Below are 17,479 nucleotides of genomic sequence, written 5' to 3' on the forward strand. Positions count from 1 at the left end.
AGTAGCAGGCTAATGACAGCCTCTGTGTGTGTGTGCGTGCTTGCGTGCACGCGTACGTGTGTGTGTGTGTAGCCAGGACTAGACAGGGGACTGGATAAAACGTCAATTTTAAACGATCTATCTGAATGACTTTCCTTGTCCCTGTCCAGGATGATAATTGGGATACGGTGGTCAACTTGTGTCTATTGCCAGCTTTTCATATTTGCACTTCCTAATACTCTATCTGCATAACTTACTGTTACATACATGTGTTGCCCATTTTGGAAAACCCCCTCACTACGACCTTTCTCTCTCCTCTGCCCTCTGACCTTTGATCACTAGTAAGGTGCTGAAGGAGATCCCTCTGGGGGACCTGCTTCCCAACGAGACGGTCCAGGCATCCCAGGAGGCTCAGCTCCTGTCCCAGCTCCACCACCCAGCCATCATCACTTTCTACAGCAGCTTTCTGCATAGAGACTCCTTCTGCATCATCACTGAGTACTGCGAGGTAGGACTGGCAACAAATATCCATTCCTTTTCACTTAAGGCCTAGATCCGTGAACGGGGAGACATTGCCTTTAAAAGGTGCATAGCTGAAAAGGGGCGATCAGATTGAATCATGGCCTAAGTCAAATACATGTTGATAAAGTGCTGTTTATTTTTTATGAGGGCATTTCAAATCTTGAACTGGCCCCAAAAGAACATAAATTACCTCAATGTTATTTTTGAAAATATGTAAAATCTGTGAATGCTCTAATTTCTGTGGTTTATTTCATGTTTTGTAAACCTGGCATGTCTCCAGGTCTCTTGGAATATTGCGTGCTGTTGCAATCTCGTCCACAACCTTGAACAACGCATTCACTCTTGAGTTCCCTCTGCCAGCTGGACTGGCTTCAGGTCAGGGCTTCAACCATGCAGTGAGGAAATATTATCCGTCATCGGTCCGTTTTCAGTTTCCTCGTTTGACCTTGGCCAGTGAGCGCCACTGCATTCTCAGTTGTTATTTTCTGTCAGAAACCTGTGAGGTGGTTATGGTTCTGACTGTGGTGGTTGAAAGTTTAAAGCTTGGTCTCTTAACCTTTACATCACCCCAGGTTGTTTCTCATTTATTCAGAGCCTGGTGTTATACAGTAATGGCCAACAGCTGTTTTACCACCATCATTATATTTCCCCACTCTCTCCAGAGTCCAATACAGAGACTTCATCTTTCTATGGTCTGTCGCTAGCTGTCTACCAGGGGTAGCCTATTACCTAATGTTTGGTATACTCAATGTATATTTCAACATAGCGAGTCATTGTTATTCAAGTTACAACAAATGTACAGCATCGTCCACACACACCTATAGAAGGCTACAGATGTAGGATCTTCATTTAATCACCATGTTGCAGGAGAACTTTCCTGCAATGCAGGAAATTTAAAATGTGTAGTGGTCCTCTGTAGCTCAGCTGGTAGAGCACGGCGCTTGTAACGCCAAGGTAGTGGGTTCGATCCCTGGGACCACCCATACACAAAAATGTATGCATGCATGACTGTAAGTCGCTTTGGATAAAAGCGTCTGCTAAATGGCATATTATATTATAGTGTATCTGAGGTTTAAAAAGGCTTCTGAAGTTTTTAATTTCCACGTTGAAATGTCATACTTGATTTTCCTTTAAAATGTATCAACCCCTACAAAAATGTCCATGAATTATAATCCACATAATTCACATTTCCTGTTGCTGTAGCAAACTGGCTCAAATTAAGATCCTACATGTGTATATGGTTGTTTTGATCCTGTCATGCACTGCATGTTATAAAGTCATGGCTTTGTGATTTTCTTATATAACACCATGGCCTGGAATCACTCCATACAGCGTTAACGTGATTACATGGTCACTGTGGTTCACTGCAGCAGAGCAGCACACCTCTCTCTTCAAACTGTAGCCCTCTAGGTGTTCCAAGCTAGAGAGAGGAGACAGGTGGGTGTCTGAAGTGAAAGAGCATGGAACGAGTGATTGATCTGTGCCCCCTCCTTCTCAGCCCCCCGTCTCTCGCTCTCTCTCTCTCTCTCTCTCTCTCTCACTCTCCGTCTTTCTTTTCATCTTGTCAAAGTGTTTGCTGTGTAGATTACAGCAGGTAGGGGTCCTGTCCTCCAGTCTTTCTCCTACTAGATTACAGCAGGAAGGGGTCCTGTCCTCCAGTCTTTCTCCTACTAGATTACAGCAGGTAGGGGTCCTGTCCTCCAGTCTTTCTCCTACTAGATAACAGCAGGTAGGGGTCCTGTCCTCCAGTCTTTCTCCTACTAGATTACAGCAGGTAGGGGTCCTGTCCTCCAGTCATTCTCCTACTAGATTACAGCAGGTAGGGGTCCTGTCCTCCAGTCTTTCTCCTACTACAGTAGATTACAGCAGGTAAGGGTCCTGTCCTCCAGTCTTTCTCCTACTACAGTAGATTACAGCAGGTAGGGGTCCAATCCTCCAGTCTTTCTCCTACTACAGTAGATTACAGCAGTTAGGGGTCCTGTCCTCTCCTATTAATGAATTTGAAAGTCTTTTGATCTCTCAAATGTTTCTCTTTCTTTTGCTCTCTCTTGCACACTATTTGCTTTTTACTTCCACCACCTTATTTCTTTGCCTGACACTAGGGCTGATCCCATTAAGTCGACTGGTCGATTGTTTGATCGATAGGCTGTTGGTTGACCGAGATTTCTTTAGTCAAGCAGTAGCAAAAACATTAATAAACAATCATGGTGTACAAGACACCTGTCTGATTGGCTCCTGTCAGAGTGGACTGATCCATTGTGGAGGCCATGGGGATGGCACGGACCTTCAGTCTAAGACATGAAATTGTATATGGTTATATTATGTAAGACAATGGTGCAACACAAATAAAAATAATATTATTTTATAACAAATGCGCTTTCTCCCACGTTGGATAGTGGTTACTGTCCTGAAACACATCAGTGTGCTGTTGAATAGGCGCCTTTTCCTAGACCATGTTGCTATGTGCATAATAGCTAAGTTAACTAGCATATTGGCGTTGAGAACAATGCGGCGGAGGCAGTAGCGGAGTTAGGAGATGAGAAAACAGCCCTTGCCTTAATTGTCTAAGAAAAGTGAGGAGAGAGGAAACCTTAATTTAATTAGGTCTATAATCAATGGCCTAACTTTTAAATATGCCTGGCTTTATAAATCATCCATATACAGTGCATTCGGAAAGTATTCAGACCCCTTGACTTTTTCCACATTTTGTTATGTTACAGCCTTATTCTAAAATTGATTAAATTGTCTTTTACCCCCTCATCAATCTACACACAATACCCCATAATGACAAAGCAAAAACAGGGACTTGGACTGTCAGCTGGAGGAAGTGAGAGAAGCAGGGCAGAGCTTGCCTGAGACCCAGGTCACTGATCCAGCTGCTGCTTGGACTCCGCTACATGCATAACAGGTTCATTTAAAAAAAGAATCTGAAATATCACGTTTACATAAGTATTCAGACACATCCAGCTTTTGTTGTTCCATTACCCCCCATATACACACAAAATATACTTTTCCCCATTACACAGAAGCTCAGCTGCATGCTCGTAGACACATGCACACACACGCACACACACACACACACACACACACACACACACACACACACACACACACAGTCAGAGCATCATAAACCTACTCAGTGCCTCTCAGAATGAACCAGTGAGGCCATTACCGGTCCCACACCCCCACAGTTCCATTAAGAAGTTCCCTAACGCTGTTCTGTTCTCTCTGGAAGTCCCATTAGAGAGAATGAAGTGAGCTCAGACCTCACTCCAGCTTAACCTCACAGACCGTTAAATGGTCACAATGGCAGCTGACAGAGGACCTTTCTGTCTGGAGTTTAATATAGAGACAATGATTCAGAGCTCTCTTAGAGTTCATGCACTTAGCTCATAGAGTTAGAGTTCATGCACATTTCCCCCAGAATGGAATATTAATGAAATTAAAGCCGTATCGGAATGGGTATTTTGTGAAAGGTTTTCCACAATGGTGTGTTGGTGGGTGTGTGTGTGTGCATGTGCCTGTGTACGCTTGCATGTATTTATTATGATGTGGGTATCTGTAGGAATCTCTGAATCTGTTGCTATAATACTCTATGCTCTAGGACAGGGACGTGGACTGTTGCTATAATACTCTATGCTCTAGGACAGGGACTTGGACTGTCAGCTGGAGGAAGTGAGAGAAGCAGGGCAAAGCTTGCCTGAGACCCAGGTCACTGATTGGCTGATCCAGTTGCTGCTTGGACTCCACTACATGCATAACAGGTTCATACTGTATTTATACTTTTAAAGTCCAAGACTCCATTTGTCTAAAATGAAGAGTACATAAGGGGGAGGTCTTAGAACTACAGGGATCTAAACACGGATATATTTTGGACTTCAAAGTATCGTGATTGCATTGTGCAAGTATTATTTATTCATTGTACTCCTCCCTGTCTGCTGATGTCTGCTTGTCCTGCCTCCTCCGTCCCAGGCGCGTCCTCCACAGAGATCTGAAGGCCAAAAACATCTTCCTGAAAAGGAACATAGTTAAAATCGGTGAGTTCCATTGCAGCAGGGCCCCATGGGAGTTTTTTATGTTTGTTTGAAATCTTTGAGTCCTTAAAAGTGCAGGGAGGCTGTGTCACTCCTGTTAAATTCACAGGCTCTCTCGGTGTGTCTGCGGCATACACTTATCTACAAAGGGAGTGGATGAATACAAAACTGTTGAAAGTACACACACTATCACCTGTAGATGAAAGTTGATACAAAACACACAATCTGTAGCCCACTGTGTAAATCACTACAAGTTGTTTGTTTTACAAGGTTTAGATCAAATATGTAATTCACTTTAACAAATTAAGACAATAGAACATAATAAGGGCTTGCACTTTAATGGTTAAATTCCAAACAGAAAATGTGCTAATGTTTAATTTCCAAACAGAAAATGTACTGATGGTTCAATTCCAACAGAACATTTGCTAATGGTTCAATTCCAAACAGAAAACCATCTACTTTAATGTGCTAATGGTTCAATTTCAAACAGTAAATGTGCTAATGGTTCAATTCCAAACAGAAAATGTGCAAATAGTTCATTTCCAAACAGAAAATGTGCTAATGGTTCAATTCCAAACAGAAAACTGTCTACTTTAATGTGCTAATAGTTCAATTTCAAAGAGAAAATGTGCTAATGGTTATTTTCCAAACAGAAAATGTGCTAATGGTTCAATTCCAGACAGAAATTGTGCTGATGGTTCATTTCCAAACAGAAAATGGTCTTTCTTTCCTCTTCCTGTGATGACTCATCCTCGTCACTCGAGAGAGGACTGGATAGGTGAAAGCAATATGGCGGACACTTCTTTCAGCCTTTTGATTGGCCTTCTCCATAGTGCTCACACCCATCCCCCTGGTCCTTTCAGATGGAATCAATAGGGGCACAGGAAATAAGACAAGGTTCCAGTTTGAAATTAATCACCCCATAATGCTTGATCAATTAATCTGCTTAGTCTATATTTTGCATTAGTAGGTCATGTTTTGATGTATTGTTGCTGTTTGTTCTTTGTTTTGTTTCCTACGTTATGCGAATCTACAAATTAAATATTATTATTATTATTATAAGTGTTGCTCTTCCTCTGTTCAGGTGATTTTGGGGTGTCCTGTCTGCTGATGGGGTCATGTGACCTGGCCACCACCTTCACGGGCACGCCTTACTACATGAGCCCTGAAGTACTGAACCACCAGGGTTACGACTCCAAGTCTGATGTCTGGTAGGTAGGGGGAGCAGCACACTACGGCTAGGCTCAAAGACAGAAAGGTCAAAGTTAGGTTAAAGTTCAAATGTAAAGAAAGGTAAGGTTAGATAGGTTGAGCGGTGAGTTGACATTGACATTTGTCTTGATGATGCACTGTTTGTTATATGTCTAGTAACTTTCTTAACACTTGTAACACTTGTTTTGTGTTGCGGCAGCCACTACAAGTTTTATTGTGTGAATGTTTTTCATGTTTAAAACTTGAGACAAACACCTGTTTAAAGCTCTGCGTTTTGAAGATGAGTTCTTTTTTGATTATCATACCCCTCCGAACCTCGAGAGTTGTTGACATCCAGTTTCCTCCTCCGTCTCTCTGCTTCCTGCTGAGGCTACAGTGCTGAGTTCAGATTGCTGTGTAATGCTGTCACGTATCAAGCAGACTCTCACTGTGAGATTTGGCTGGCATTTCATGAGAACTTGCTACTCACTTCAAAGCAGTCCAAAAGGAGCATGGCTAAGAGGCACTTTGGATATGGACTGGAATATGTGATCAGTAATAAGGTGTAGAAGAGTGGTAGAAATAGATTAATGTATAATGATGAATGGAGTCGATACGGCCGTTGGTCTGATCAGCAGATGAGCATAAAGAACACCTTTAATACCAAGAGCGACGATAGATCCCTCATTTTTCTCTGCAGTGCAAGCATCTACTGAACTCGCAAAGTTCTTTGAAAAGAATGGAACAGTGGTAACTGTGCATGACTTTCTTTAGCACCAGTGCTCCACGTATAGTGATATTCCATGGTTTCAAATAATAATATTTTTGAGAAGTTAGTCATAAAGAAGAATCTGATTTCTTGAAGAAAAAAGTACCGCCGGTAGAACATAGTACTGAATGGAGACAAAAGCACTGGCAACTCTGCACTATCCCTCCCAGCGGCTTCGTTCCACCCCTGTCCTTCCTTCCCTATTCATCTGTTTTCAAGAGGAAATTACCACTAATCCCAGAGTGGGAGTGGAAAATTGGCTTATTTTATCCGACAGAGAGGAAGAGAGACGGACAGAGAGGAAGAGAGCAAGAAGCAAATTGAGGAGATGGTGGTGATCTCAGACACCAATACACAGCCCTCTGGGTAGTCTGTTGCCTCCCACTCCTCCTCACTCCGCAAGGCTCAACGTCTCTTCCATAGACCACACTAATGAGAGAGTAAGTGGTCACCTCACGCCTCGACCGCTCTACTGTACCACACACGGCCCCTTTATCTGATCTCACAAGGACGAGAGGGCTCACTGTAGGTAATCAGTAAAGACAGGAAGTGGGAGATGGAGTTAAAGGGTTAGAAAGAGGACGAGGAAGAGGAAATAAATGGAAGGGGACAGAGAGCAACAAGAGCGTTAAGGCAGATTGAGGGAGTCTAGGAGCTAGGTGGAGGTGTGAGAGATGGTGGACTGTGAAGGTAGGTGGAGGTGTGAGAGAGGTGGTGACTATGTAGTAGGTGGAGGTGTGAGAGAGGTGGTGGACTGTGTAGGTGGGTGGAGGTGTGAGAGAGATGGTGGACTGTGTAGGTGGGTGGATGTGTGAGAGATGGTGAACTGAGTAGGTGTGAGAGATGGTGGACTGAGTAGGTGGGTGGAGGTGAGAGATATGGTCGACTGTGTAGGTAGGTGGAGGTGTGAGAGATGGTGGACTGTGGAGGTAGGTGGAGGTGTGAGAGAGATGGTGGACTGTGTAGGTAGGTGGCGGTGTGAGAGAGGTGGTGGACTGTGTAGGTGGGTGGATGTGTGAGAGATGGTGGACTGAGTAGGTGTGAGAGATGGTGGACTGATTAGGTAGGTGGAGGTGTGAGAGATGGTGGACTGTGGAGGTAGGTGGAGGTCTGAGAGATGGTGGAGTGAGTAGGTGGGTGGAGGTGTGAGAGATGGTGGACTGAGTAGGTGGGTGGAGGTGAGAGAGATGGTGGACTGAGTAGGTGGGTGGAGGTGTGAGAGATGGTGGACTGAGTAGTTGGGTGGAGGTGAGAGAGAGATGGTGGACTGAGTAGGTGTGATAGATGGTGGACTGAGTAGGTAGGTGGAGGTGTGAGAGATGGTGGACTGTGGAGGTGGGTGGAGGTCTGAGAGATGGTGGAGTGAGTAAGTGGGTGGAGGTGTGAGAGATGGTGGACTGAGTAGGTGGGTGGAGGTGAGAGAGTTGTGGACTGTGTAGGTAGGTGGAGGTGTGAGAGGGTGGACTGTGGAGGTAGGTGGAGGTGTGAGAGAGATGGTGGACTGTGTAGGTGGGTGGAGGTGTGAGAGATGGTGGAATGAGTAGGTGGGTGGAGGTGTGAGAGAGATGGTGGACTGAGTAGGTGGGTGGAGGTGTGAGAGATGGTGGACTGAGTAGGTGTGTGGAGGTGAGAGAGATGGTGGACTGTGGAGGTGTGAGAGATAGTGGAATGTGTAGGTAGGTGGAGGTGTGAGAGAGGTGGTGGACTGTTTAGGTAGGTGAAGGTGTGAGAGATGGTGGACTGAGTAGGTGGGTGGAGGTGTGAGAGATGGTGGACTGAGTAGGTGGGTGGAGGTCTGAGAGAGATGGTGGACTGAGTAGGTGGGTGGAGGTGAGAGAGATGGTGGACTGTGGAGGTGTGAGAGATGGTGGAATGTGTAGGTAGGTGGAGGTGTGAGAGAGGTGGTGGACTGTTTAGGTAGGTGGAGGTGTGAGAGATGGTGGACTGAGTAGGTGGGTGGAGGTGTGAGAGAGATGGTGGACTGAGTAAGTGGGTGGAGGTGTGAGAGAGATGGTGGACTGAGTAGGTGGGTGGAGGTGAGAGAGATGGTGGACTGTGGAGGTGTGAGAGATGGTGGAATGTGTAGGTAGGTGGAGGTGTGAGAGAGGTAGTGGACTGTTTAGGTAGGTGGAGGTGTGAGAGATGGTGGACTGAGTAGTTGGGCGGAGGTGAGAGAGAGATGGTGGACTGTATAGGTAGGTGGAGGTGTGAGAGGTTGGACTGTGGAGGTAGGTGGAGGTGTGAGAGAACTGGTGGCCTGTGTAGGTGGGTGGAGGTGTTAGAGAGCTGGTGGACTGAGTAGGTGGGTGGAGGTGTGAGAGAGATGGTGGACTGTATAGGTAGGTGGAGGTGTGAGAGGTTGGACTGTGGAGGTAGGTGGAGGTGTGAGAGAAGTGGTGGCCTGTGTAGGTGGGTGGAGGTGTTAGAGAGCTGGTGGACTGAGTAGGTGGGTGGAGGTGTGAGAGATGGTGGACTGAGTAAGTGGGTGGAGGTGTGAGAGATGGTGGACTGAGTAGGTGGGTGGAGGTGAGAGAGATGGTGGACTGTGGAGGTGTGAGAGATGGTGGAATGTGTAGGTAGGTGGAGGTGTGAGAGAGGTAGTGGACTGTTTAGGTAGGTGGAGGTGTGAGAGATGGTGGACTGAGTAGTTGGGCGGAGGTGAGAGAGAGATGGTGGACTGTATAGGTAGGTGGAGGTGTGAGAGGTTGGACTGTGGAGGTAGGTGGAGGTGTGAGAGAACTGGTGGCCTGTGTAGGTGGGTGGAGGTGTTAGAGAGCTGGTGGACTGAGTAGGTGGGTGGAGGTGTGAGAGAGATGGTGGACTGAGTAGGTGGGTGGAGGTGTGAGAGATGGTGGACTGAGTAGGTGGGTGGAGGTGAGAGAGATGGTGGACTGTGGAGGTGTGAGTGATGGTGGAATGTGTAGGTAGGTGTAGGTGTGAGAGAGGTGGTGGACTGTGTAGGTAGGTGGAGGTGTGAGAGATGGTGGACTGTGTAGGTAGGTGGAGGTGTGAGAGAGGTGGTGACTATGTAGTAGGTGGAGGTGTGAGAGTGGTGGTGGACTGTGTAGGTGGGTGGAGGTGTGAGAGATGGTTGACTGTAGGTAGGTGGAGGTGTGAGAGATGGTGGATTGTGTAGGTGGGTGGAGGTGTGAGAGAGATGGTGGACTCTGTAGGTGGGTGGAGGTGTGAGAGAGATGGAAGACTCTATAGGTGGGTGGTGTGAGAGATGGTGGACTGTGGAGGTAGGTGGAGGTGTGAGAGATGGTGGACTGTGTAGGTGGGTGGAGGTGTGAGAGAGGTGGTGGTCTGTGTAGGTAGGTGGAGGTGTGAGAGAGATGGTGGACTGTGTAGGTAGGTGGAGGTGTGAGGGAGATGGTGGACTGTGTAGGTAGGTGGAGGTGTGAGAGATGGTGGACTGTGTAGGTAGGTGGAGGTGTGAGAGATGGTGGACTGTGTAGGTAGGTGGAGGTGTGAGAGAGGTGGTGACTATGTAGTAGGTGGAGGTGTGAGAGAGGTGTTGACTATGTAGTAGGTGGGTGGATGTGTGAGAGATGGTGGACTGAGTAGGTGTGAGAGAGATGGTGGACTGAGTAGGTAGGTGGAGGTGTGAGAGATGGTGGACTGTGTAGGTAGGTGGAGGTGTGAGAGATGGTGGACTGTGTAGGTAGGTGGAGGTGTGAGAGATGGTGGAATGTGTAGGTAGGTGGAGGTGTGAGAGAGGTGGTGGACTGTTTAGGTAGGTGGAGGTGTGAGAGATGGTGGACTGAGTAGTTGGGCGGAGGTGAGAGAGAGATGGTGGACTGTATAGGTAGGTGGAGGTGTGAGAGGTTGGACTGTGGAGGTAGGTGGAGGTGTGAGAGAGATGGTGGCCTGTGTAGGTGGGTGGAGGTGTTAGAGAGCTGGTGGACTGAGTAGGTGGGTGGAGGTGTGAGAGAGATGGTGGACTGAGTAGGTGGGTGGAGGTGTGAGAGATGGTGGACTGAGTAGGTGGGTGGAGGTGAGAGAGATGGTTGACTGTGGAGGTGTGAGAGATGGTGGAATGTGTAGGTAGGTGTAGGTGTGAGAGAGGTGGTGGACTGTGTAGGTAGGTGGAGGTGTGAGAGAGGTGATGACTATGTAGTAGGTGGAGGTGTGAGAGAGGTGGTGGACTGTGTAGGTGGGTGGATGTGTGAGAGATGGTGGACTGTGTAGGTAGGTGGTGTGAGAGATGGTGGACTGTGTAGGTAGGTGGAGGTGTGAGAGATGGTGGATTGTGTAGGTGGGTGGAGGTGTGAGAGAGATGGTGGACTATGTAGGTCGGTGGAGGTGTGAGAGAGGTGGTGAATATGTAGTAGGTGGAGGTGTGAGAGAGGTGGTGGACTGTGGAGGTAGGTGGAGGTGTGAGAGAGATGGTGGACTGTGTAGGTGGGTGGAGGTGTGAGAGAGATGGTGGACTGAGTAGGTGGGTGGAGGTGTGAGAGATGGTGGACTGAGTAGTTGGGTGGAGGTGAGAGAGAGATGGTGGACTGTGTAGGTGGGTGGAGGTGAGAGAGAGATGGTGGACTGTGTAGGTAGGTGGAGGTGTGAGAGAGATGGTGGACTGTGTAGGTAGGTGGTGTGAGAGAGGTGGTGGACTGTATGTAGGTGGAGGTGTGAGAGATGGTTGACTGTGTATGTAGGTGGAGGTGTGAGAGATGGTGGACTGAGTAGGTGGGTTGAGGTGTGAGAGAGATGGTGGACTGAGTAGGTGGGTGGAGGTGTGAGAGATGGTTGACTGAGTAGGTGGGTGGAGGTGAGAGAGATGGTGGAATGTGTAGGTAGGTGGAGGTGTGAGAGAGGTGGTGGTGGACTGTTTAGGTAGGTGGAGGTGTGAGAGGTTGTGGACTGAGTAGGTGGGTGGAGGTGTGAGAGATGGTGGACTGAGTAGTTGGGTGGAGGTGAGAGAGATGGTGGACTGTGTAGATGTGTGGAGGTGTGAGAGAGATGGTGGACTGTGTAGGTGGGTGGAGGTGTGAGAGAAATGGTGGGACTGTGTAGGTGGGTGGTGTGAGAAAGATGGTGGACTGTCGAGGTAGGTGGAGGTGTGAGAGATGGTGGACTGTGTAGGTGGGTGGAGGTGTGAGAGAGATGGTGGACTGTGTAGGTAGGTGGAGGTGTGAGAGATGGTGGACTGTGGAGGTAGACGGACGTGTGAGAGATGGTGGACTGTGGAGGTGTGAGAGATGGTGGACTGTGGATGTAGGTGGAGGTGTGAGAGATGGTGGACTGTGGAGGTGTGAGATATGTTGGACTGTGGAGGTGTGAGAAAGATGGTGGACTGTGTAGGTAGGTGGAGGTGTGAGAGAGATAGTGGACTGTGGAGGTAGGTGGAGGTGTGAGAGATGGTGAGGTAGGTGGAGGTGTGAAAGAGATGGTGGACTGTGTAGGTAGGTGGAGGTGTGAGAGAGATGGTTGACTGTGTAGGTAGGTGGAGTTTTGAGAGATGGTGGACTGTGTAGGTGGGTGGAGGTTTGAGCGAGATGGTGGACTGAGTAGGTGGGTGGAGGTGTGAGAGAGATGGTGGACTGAGTATGTGGGTGGTGAGAGAGAAATGGTGGACTGTGGAGGTGTGAGAGATGTTGGACTGTGGAGGTAGGTGGTGTGAGAGAGATTGTGGACTGTGTAGGTAGGTGGAGTTGTGAGAGATGGTGGACTGTGTAGGTGGGTGGAGGTATGAGAGAGATGGTGGACTGAGTAGGTGGGTGGAGGTGTGAGAGAGATGGTGGACTGAGTAGGTGGGTGGAGGTGTCTGAGATGGTGGACTGTGTAGGTAGGTGGAGGTGTGAGAGATGGTGGACTGTGTAGGTAGGTGGAGGTGTGAGAGATGGTGGACTATGTAGGTCGGTGGAGGTGTAAGAGAGGTGGTGAATATGTAGTAGGTGGAGGTGTGAGAGAGGTGGTGGACTGTGGAGGTAGGTGGAGGTGTGAGAGATGGTGGACTGTGTAGGTGGGTGGAGGTGTGAGAGAGGTGGTGGTCTGTGTAGGTAGGTGGAGGTGTGAGAGAGATGGTGGACTGTGGAGGTAGGTGGATGTTTGAGAGAGATGGTGGACTGTGTAGGTGGGTGGAGGTGTGAGAGAGATGGTGGTCTGTGTAGGTAGGTGGAGGTGTGAGAGAGATGGTGGACTGTGTAGGTAGGTGGAGGTGTGAGGGAGATGGTGGACTGTGTAGGTAGGTGGAGGTGTGAGAGATGGTGGACTGTGTAGGTAGGTGGAGGTGTGAGAGATGGTGGACTGTGTAGGTAGGTGGAGGTGTGAGAGAGGTGGTGACTATGTAGTAGGTGGAGGTGTGAGAGAGGTGTTGACTATGTAGTAGGTGGGTGGATGTGTGAGAGATGGTGGACTGAGTAGGTGTGAGAGAGATGGTGGACTGAGTAGGTAGGTGGAGGTGTGAGAGATGGTGGACTGTGTAGGTAGGTGGAGGTGTGAGAGATGGTGGACTGTGTAGGTAGGTGGAGGTGTGAGAGATGGTGGAATGTGTAGGTAGGTGGAGGTGTGAGAGAGGTGGTGGACTGTTTAGGTAGGTGGAGGTGTGAGAGATGGTGGACTGAGTAGTTGGGCGGAGGTGAGAGAGAGATGGTGGACTGTATAGGTAGGTGGAGGTGTGAGAGGTTGGACTGTGGAGGTAGGTGGAGGTGTGAGATAGATGGTGGCCTGTGTAGGTGGGTGGAGGTGTTAGAGAGCTGGTGGACTGAGTAGGTGGGTGGAGGTGTGAGAGAGATGGTGGACTGAGTAGGTGGGTGGAGGTGTGAGAGATGGTGGACTGAGTAGGTGGGTGGAGGTGAGAGAGATGGTTGACTGTGGAGGTGTGAGAGATGGTGGAATGTGTAGGTAGGTGTAGGTGTGAGAGAGGTGGTGGACTGTGTAGGTAGGTGGAGGTGTGAGAGAGGTGATGACTATGTAGTAGGTGGAGGTGTGAGAGAGGTGGTGGACTGTGTAGGTGGGTGGATGTGTGAGAGATGGTGGACTGTGTAGGTAGGTGGTGTGAGAGATGGTGGACTGTCGAGGTAGGTGGAGGTTTGAGAGATGGTGGACTGTATGTAGGTGGAGGTGTGAGAGATGGTTGACTGTGTAGGTAGGTGGAGGTGTGAGAGATGGTGGATTGTGGAGGTGGGTGGAGGTGTGAGAGAGATGGTGGACTATGTAGGTCGGTGGAGGTGTGAGAGAGGTGGTGAATATGTAGTAGGTGGAGGTGTGAGAGAGGTGGTGGACTGTGGAGGTAGGTGGAGGTGTGAGAGAGATGGTGGACTGTGTAGGTGGGTGGAGGTGTGAGAGAGATGGTGGACTGAGTAGGTGGGTGGAGGTGTGAGAGATGGTGGACTGAGTAGTTGGGTGGAGGTGAGAGAGAGATGGTGGACTGTGTAGGTGGGTGGAGGTGAGAGAGAGATGGTGGACTGTGTAGGTAGGTGGAGGTGTGAGAGAGATGGTGGACTGTGTAGGTAGGTGGTGTGAGAGAGATGGTGGACTGTATGTAGGTGGAGGTGTGAGAGATGGTTGACTGTGTATGTAGGTGGAGGTGTGAGAGATGGTGGACTGAGTAGGTGGGTTGAGGTGTGAGAGAGATGGTGGACTGAGTAGGTGGGTGGAGGTGTGAGAGATGGTTGACTGAGTAGGTGGGTGGAGGTGAGAGAGATGGTGGACTGTGGAGGTGTGAGAGATGGTGGACTGTTTAGGTAGGTGGAGGTGTGAGAGGTTGTGGACTGAGTAGGTGGGTGGAGGTGTGAGAGATGGTGGACTGAGTAGTTGGGTGGAGGTGAGAGAGATGGTGGACTGTGTAGATGTGTGGAGGTGTGAGAGAGATGGTGGACTGTGTAGGTGGGTGGAGGTGTGAGAGAAATGGTGGGACTGTGTAGGTGGGTGGTGTGAGAAAGATGGTGGACTGTCGAGGTAGGTGGAGGTGTGAGAGATGGTGGACTGTGTAGGTGGGTGGAGGTGTGAGAGAGATGGTGGACTGTGTAGGTAGGTGGAGGTGTGAGAGATGGTGGACTGTGGAGGTAGATGGACGTGTGAGAGATGGTGGACTGTGGAGGTGTGAGAGATGGTGGACTGTGGATGTAGGTGGAGGTGTGAGAGATGGTGGACTGTGGAGGTGTGAGATATGTTGGACTGTGGAGGTGTGAGAAAGATGGTGGACTGTGTAGGTAGGTGGAGGTGTGAGAGAGATAGTGGACTGTGGAGGTAGGTGGAGGTGTGAGAGATGGTGGATTGTGTAGGTGGGTGGAGGTGTGAGAGAGATGGTGGACTATGTAGGTCGGTGGAGGTGTGAGAGATGGTGGACTGTGTAGGTGGGTGGAGGTTTGAGCGAGATGGTGGACTGAGTAGGTGGGTGGAGGTGTGAGAGAGATGGTGGACTGAGTATGTGGGTGGTGAGAGAGAAATGGTGGACTGTGGAGGTGTGAGAGATGTTGGACTGTGGAGGTAGGTGGTGTGAGAGAGATGGTAGACTGTGGAGGTGTGAGAGAGAGATTGTGGACTGTGTAGGTAGGTGGAGTTGTGAGAGATGGTGGACTGTGTAGGTGGGTGGAGGTATGAGAGAGATGGTGGACTGAGTAGGTGGGTGGAGGTGTGAGAGAGATGGTGGACTGAGTAGGTGGGTGGAGGTGTCTGAGATGGTGGACTGTGTAGGTAGGTGGAGGTGTGAGAGATGGTGGACTGTGTAGGTAGGTGGAGGTGTGAGAGATGGTGGACTATGTAGGTCGGTGGAGGTGTGAGAGAGGTGGTGAATATGTAGTAGGTGGAGGTGTGAGAGAGGTGGTGGACTGTGGAGGTAGGTGGAGGTGTGAGAGAGATGGTGGACTGTGTAGGTGGGTGGAGATGTGAGAGAGATGGTGGACTGAGTAGGTGGGTGGAGGTGTGAGAGAGATGGTGGACTGAGTAGGTGGGTGGAGGTGTGAGAGAGATGGTGGAAAGAGTAGGTGGGTGGAGGTGAGAGAGATGGTGGACTGTGGAGGTGTGAGAGATGGTGGAATGTGTAGGTAGGTGGAGGTGTGAGAGAGGTGGTGTACTGTTTAGGTAGGTGGGGGTGTGAGAGATGGTGGACTGAGTAGGTGGGTGGAGGTGTGAGAGATGGTGGACTGAGTAGTTGGGTGGAGGTGAGAGAGAAATGGTGGACTGTGTAGGTGGGTGGTGTGAGAGATGGTGGACTGTCGAGGTAGGTGGAGGTGTGAGAGATGGTGGACTGAGTAGGTGGGTGGAGGTGTGAGAGATGGTGGACTGAGTAGTTGGTGGAGGTGAGAGAGAGATGGTGGACTGTGTAGGTAGGTGGAGGTGTGAGAGAGATGGTGGACTGTGTAGGTAGGTGGTGTGAGAGAGATGGTGGACTGTCGAGGTAGGGGGAGGTGTGAGAGATGGTGGACTGTATGTAGGTGTAGGTTTGAGAGATGGTTGACTGTGTAGGTAGGTGGAGGTGTTAGAGAGATTGTGGACTGAGTAGGTGGGTGGAGGTGTGAGAGAGATGGTGGACTGAGTAGGTGGGTGGAGGTGTGAGAGAGATGGTGGACTGAGTAGGTGGGTGGAGGTGAGAGATGGTGGACTGTGGAGGTGTGAGAGATGGTGGAATGTGTAGGTAGGTGGAGGTGTGAGAGAGGTGGTGGTGGACTGTTTAGGTAGGTGGAGGTGTGAGAGGTTGTGGACTGAGTAGGTGGGTGGAGGTGTGAGAGATGGTGGACTGAGTAGTTGGGTGGAGGTGAGAGAGATGGTGGACTGTGTAGATGTGTGGAGGTGTGAGAGATGGTGGACTGTGTAGGTGGGTGGAGGTGTGAGAGAAATGGTGGGACTGTGTAGGTGGGTGGTGTGAGAAATATGGTGGACTGTCGAGGTAGGTGGAGGTGTGAGAGAGATGGTGGACTGTGTAGGTGGGTGGAGGTGTGAGAGAGATGGTGGACTGTGTAGGTAGGTGGAGGTGTGAGAGATGGTGGACTATGGAGGTAGATGGACGTGTGAGAGATGGTGGACTGTGGAGGTGTGAGAGATGGTGGACTGTGGATGTAGGCGGAGGTGTGAGAGATGGTGGACTGTGGAGGTGTGAGATATGTTGGACTGTGGAGGTGTGAGAAAGATGGTGGACTGTGTAGGTAGGTGGAGGTGTGAGAGAGATGGTGGACTGTGGAGTTAGGTGGAGGTGTGAGAGATGGTGAGGTAGGTGGAGGTGTGAAAGAGATGGTGGACTGTGTAGGTAGGTGGAGGTGTGAGAGAGATGGTTGACTGTGTAGGTAGGTGGAGTTTTGAGAGATGGTGGACTGTGTAGGTGGGTGGAGGTGTGAGAGAGATGGTGGACTGAGTAGGTGGGTGGAGGTGTGAGAGAGGTTGTGGACTGAGTATGTGGGTGGTGAGAGAGAGATGGTGGACTGTGGAGGTGTGAGAGATGTTGGACTGTGGAGATAGGTGGTGTGAGAGAGATGGTAGACTGTGGAGGTGTGAGAGAGATTGTGGACTGTGTAGGTAGGTGGAGTTGTGAGAGATGGTGGACTGTGTAGGTGGCTGGAGGTATGAGAGAGATGGTGGACTGAGTAGGTGGGTGGAGGTGAGAGAGATGGTGGACTGTGGAGGTAGATGGAGGTGTGAGAAAAGGTGGACTGTGTAGGTAAGTGGAGGTGTGAGAGAGGTGGTGGACTGTGTAGGTAGGTGGAGGTGTGAGAGATGGTGGACTGTGTAGTTAGGTGGAGGTGTGAGAGATGGTGGACTGTGTAGTTAGGTGGAGGTGTGAGAGATGGTGGACTGTGGAGGTGTGAGAGAGATGGTGGACTGTGTAGGTAGGTGGAGGTGTGAGAGAGATGGTGGACTGTGGAGGTAGGTGGAGGTGTGAGAGATGGTGAGGTAGGGTGTAGGTGTGAAAGAGATGGTGGACTGTGTAGGTAGGTGGAGGTGTGAGAGAGATGGTTGACTGTGTAGGTAGGTGGAGGTGTGAGAGAGATGGAGGACTGTGTAGGTAGGTTGAGGTGGGAGAGAGATGGTGAATTGTGGAGGTAGG

The 17,479-nt window shown here is 49.6% G+C and overlaps 1 protein-coding gene across 1 annotated transcript in view; it reads left to right on the forward strand.

Moving 5' to 3' along the window:
* The window catches only part of LOC311107576 (serine/threonine-protein kinase Nek11-like), a gene marked incomplete at both ends in the record, with an annotated part of 69,293 nt that overhangs the window by 36,067 nt on the left and 15,747 nt on the right, over positions 1-17,479 (forward strand). The window contains 4 exons of the mRNA XM_084150083.1: positions 322-487; positions 4,147-4,265; positions 4,474-4,538; positions 5,620-5,746. Coding sequence (XP_084006209.1) covers positions 322-487; positions 4,147-4,265; positions 4,474-4,538; positions 5,620-5,746 — 477 coding nt within the window. The remainder of the gene's footprint in view (positions 1-321; positions 488-4,146; positions 4,266-4,473; positions 4,539-5,619; positions 5,747-17,479) is intronic.

The sequence above is a fragment of the Coregonus lavaretus genome (genome assembly GCF_964263955.1).
Source record: "Coregonus lavaretus genome assembly, chromosome: 3".
Taxonomy (NCBI): Eukaryota; Metazoa; Chordata; class Actinopteri; order Salmoniformes; family Salmonidae; genus Coregonus; species Coregonus lavaretus.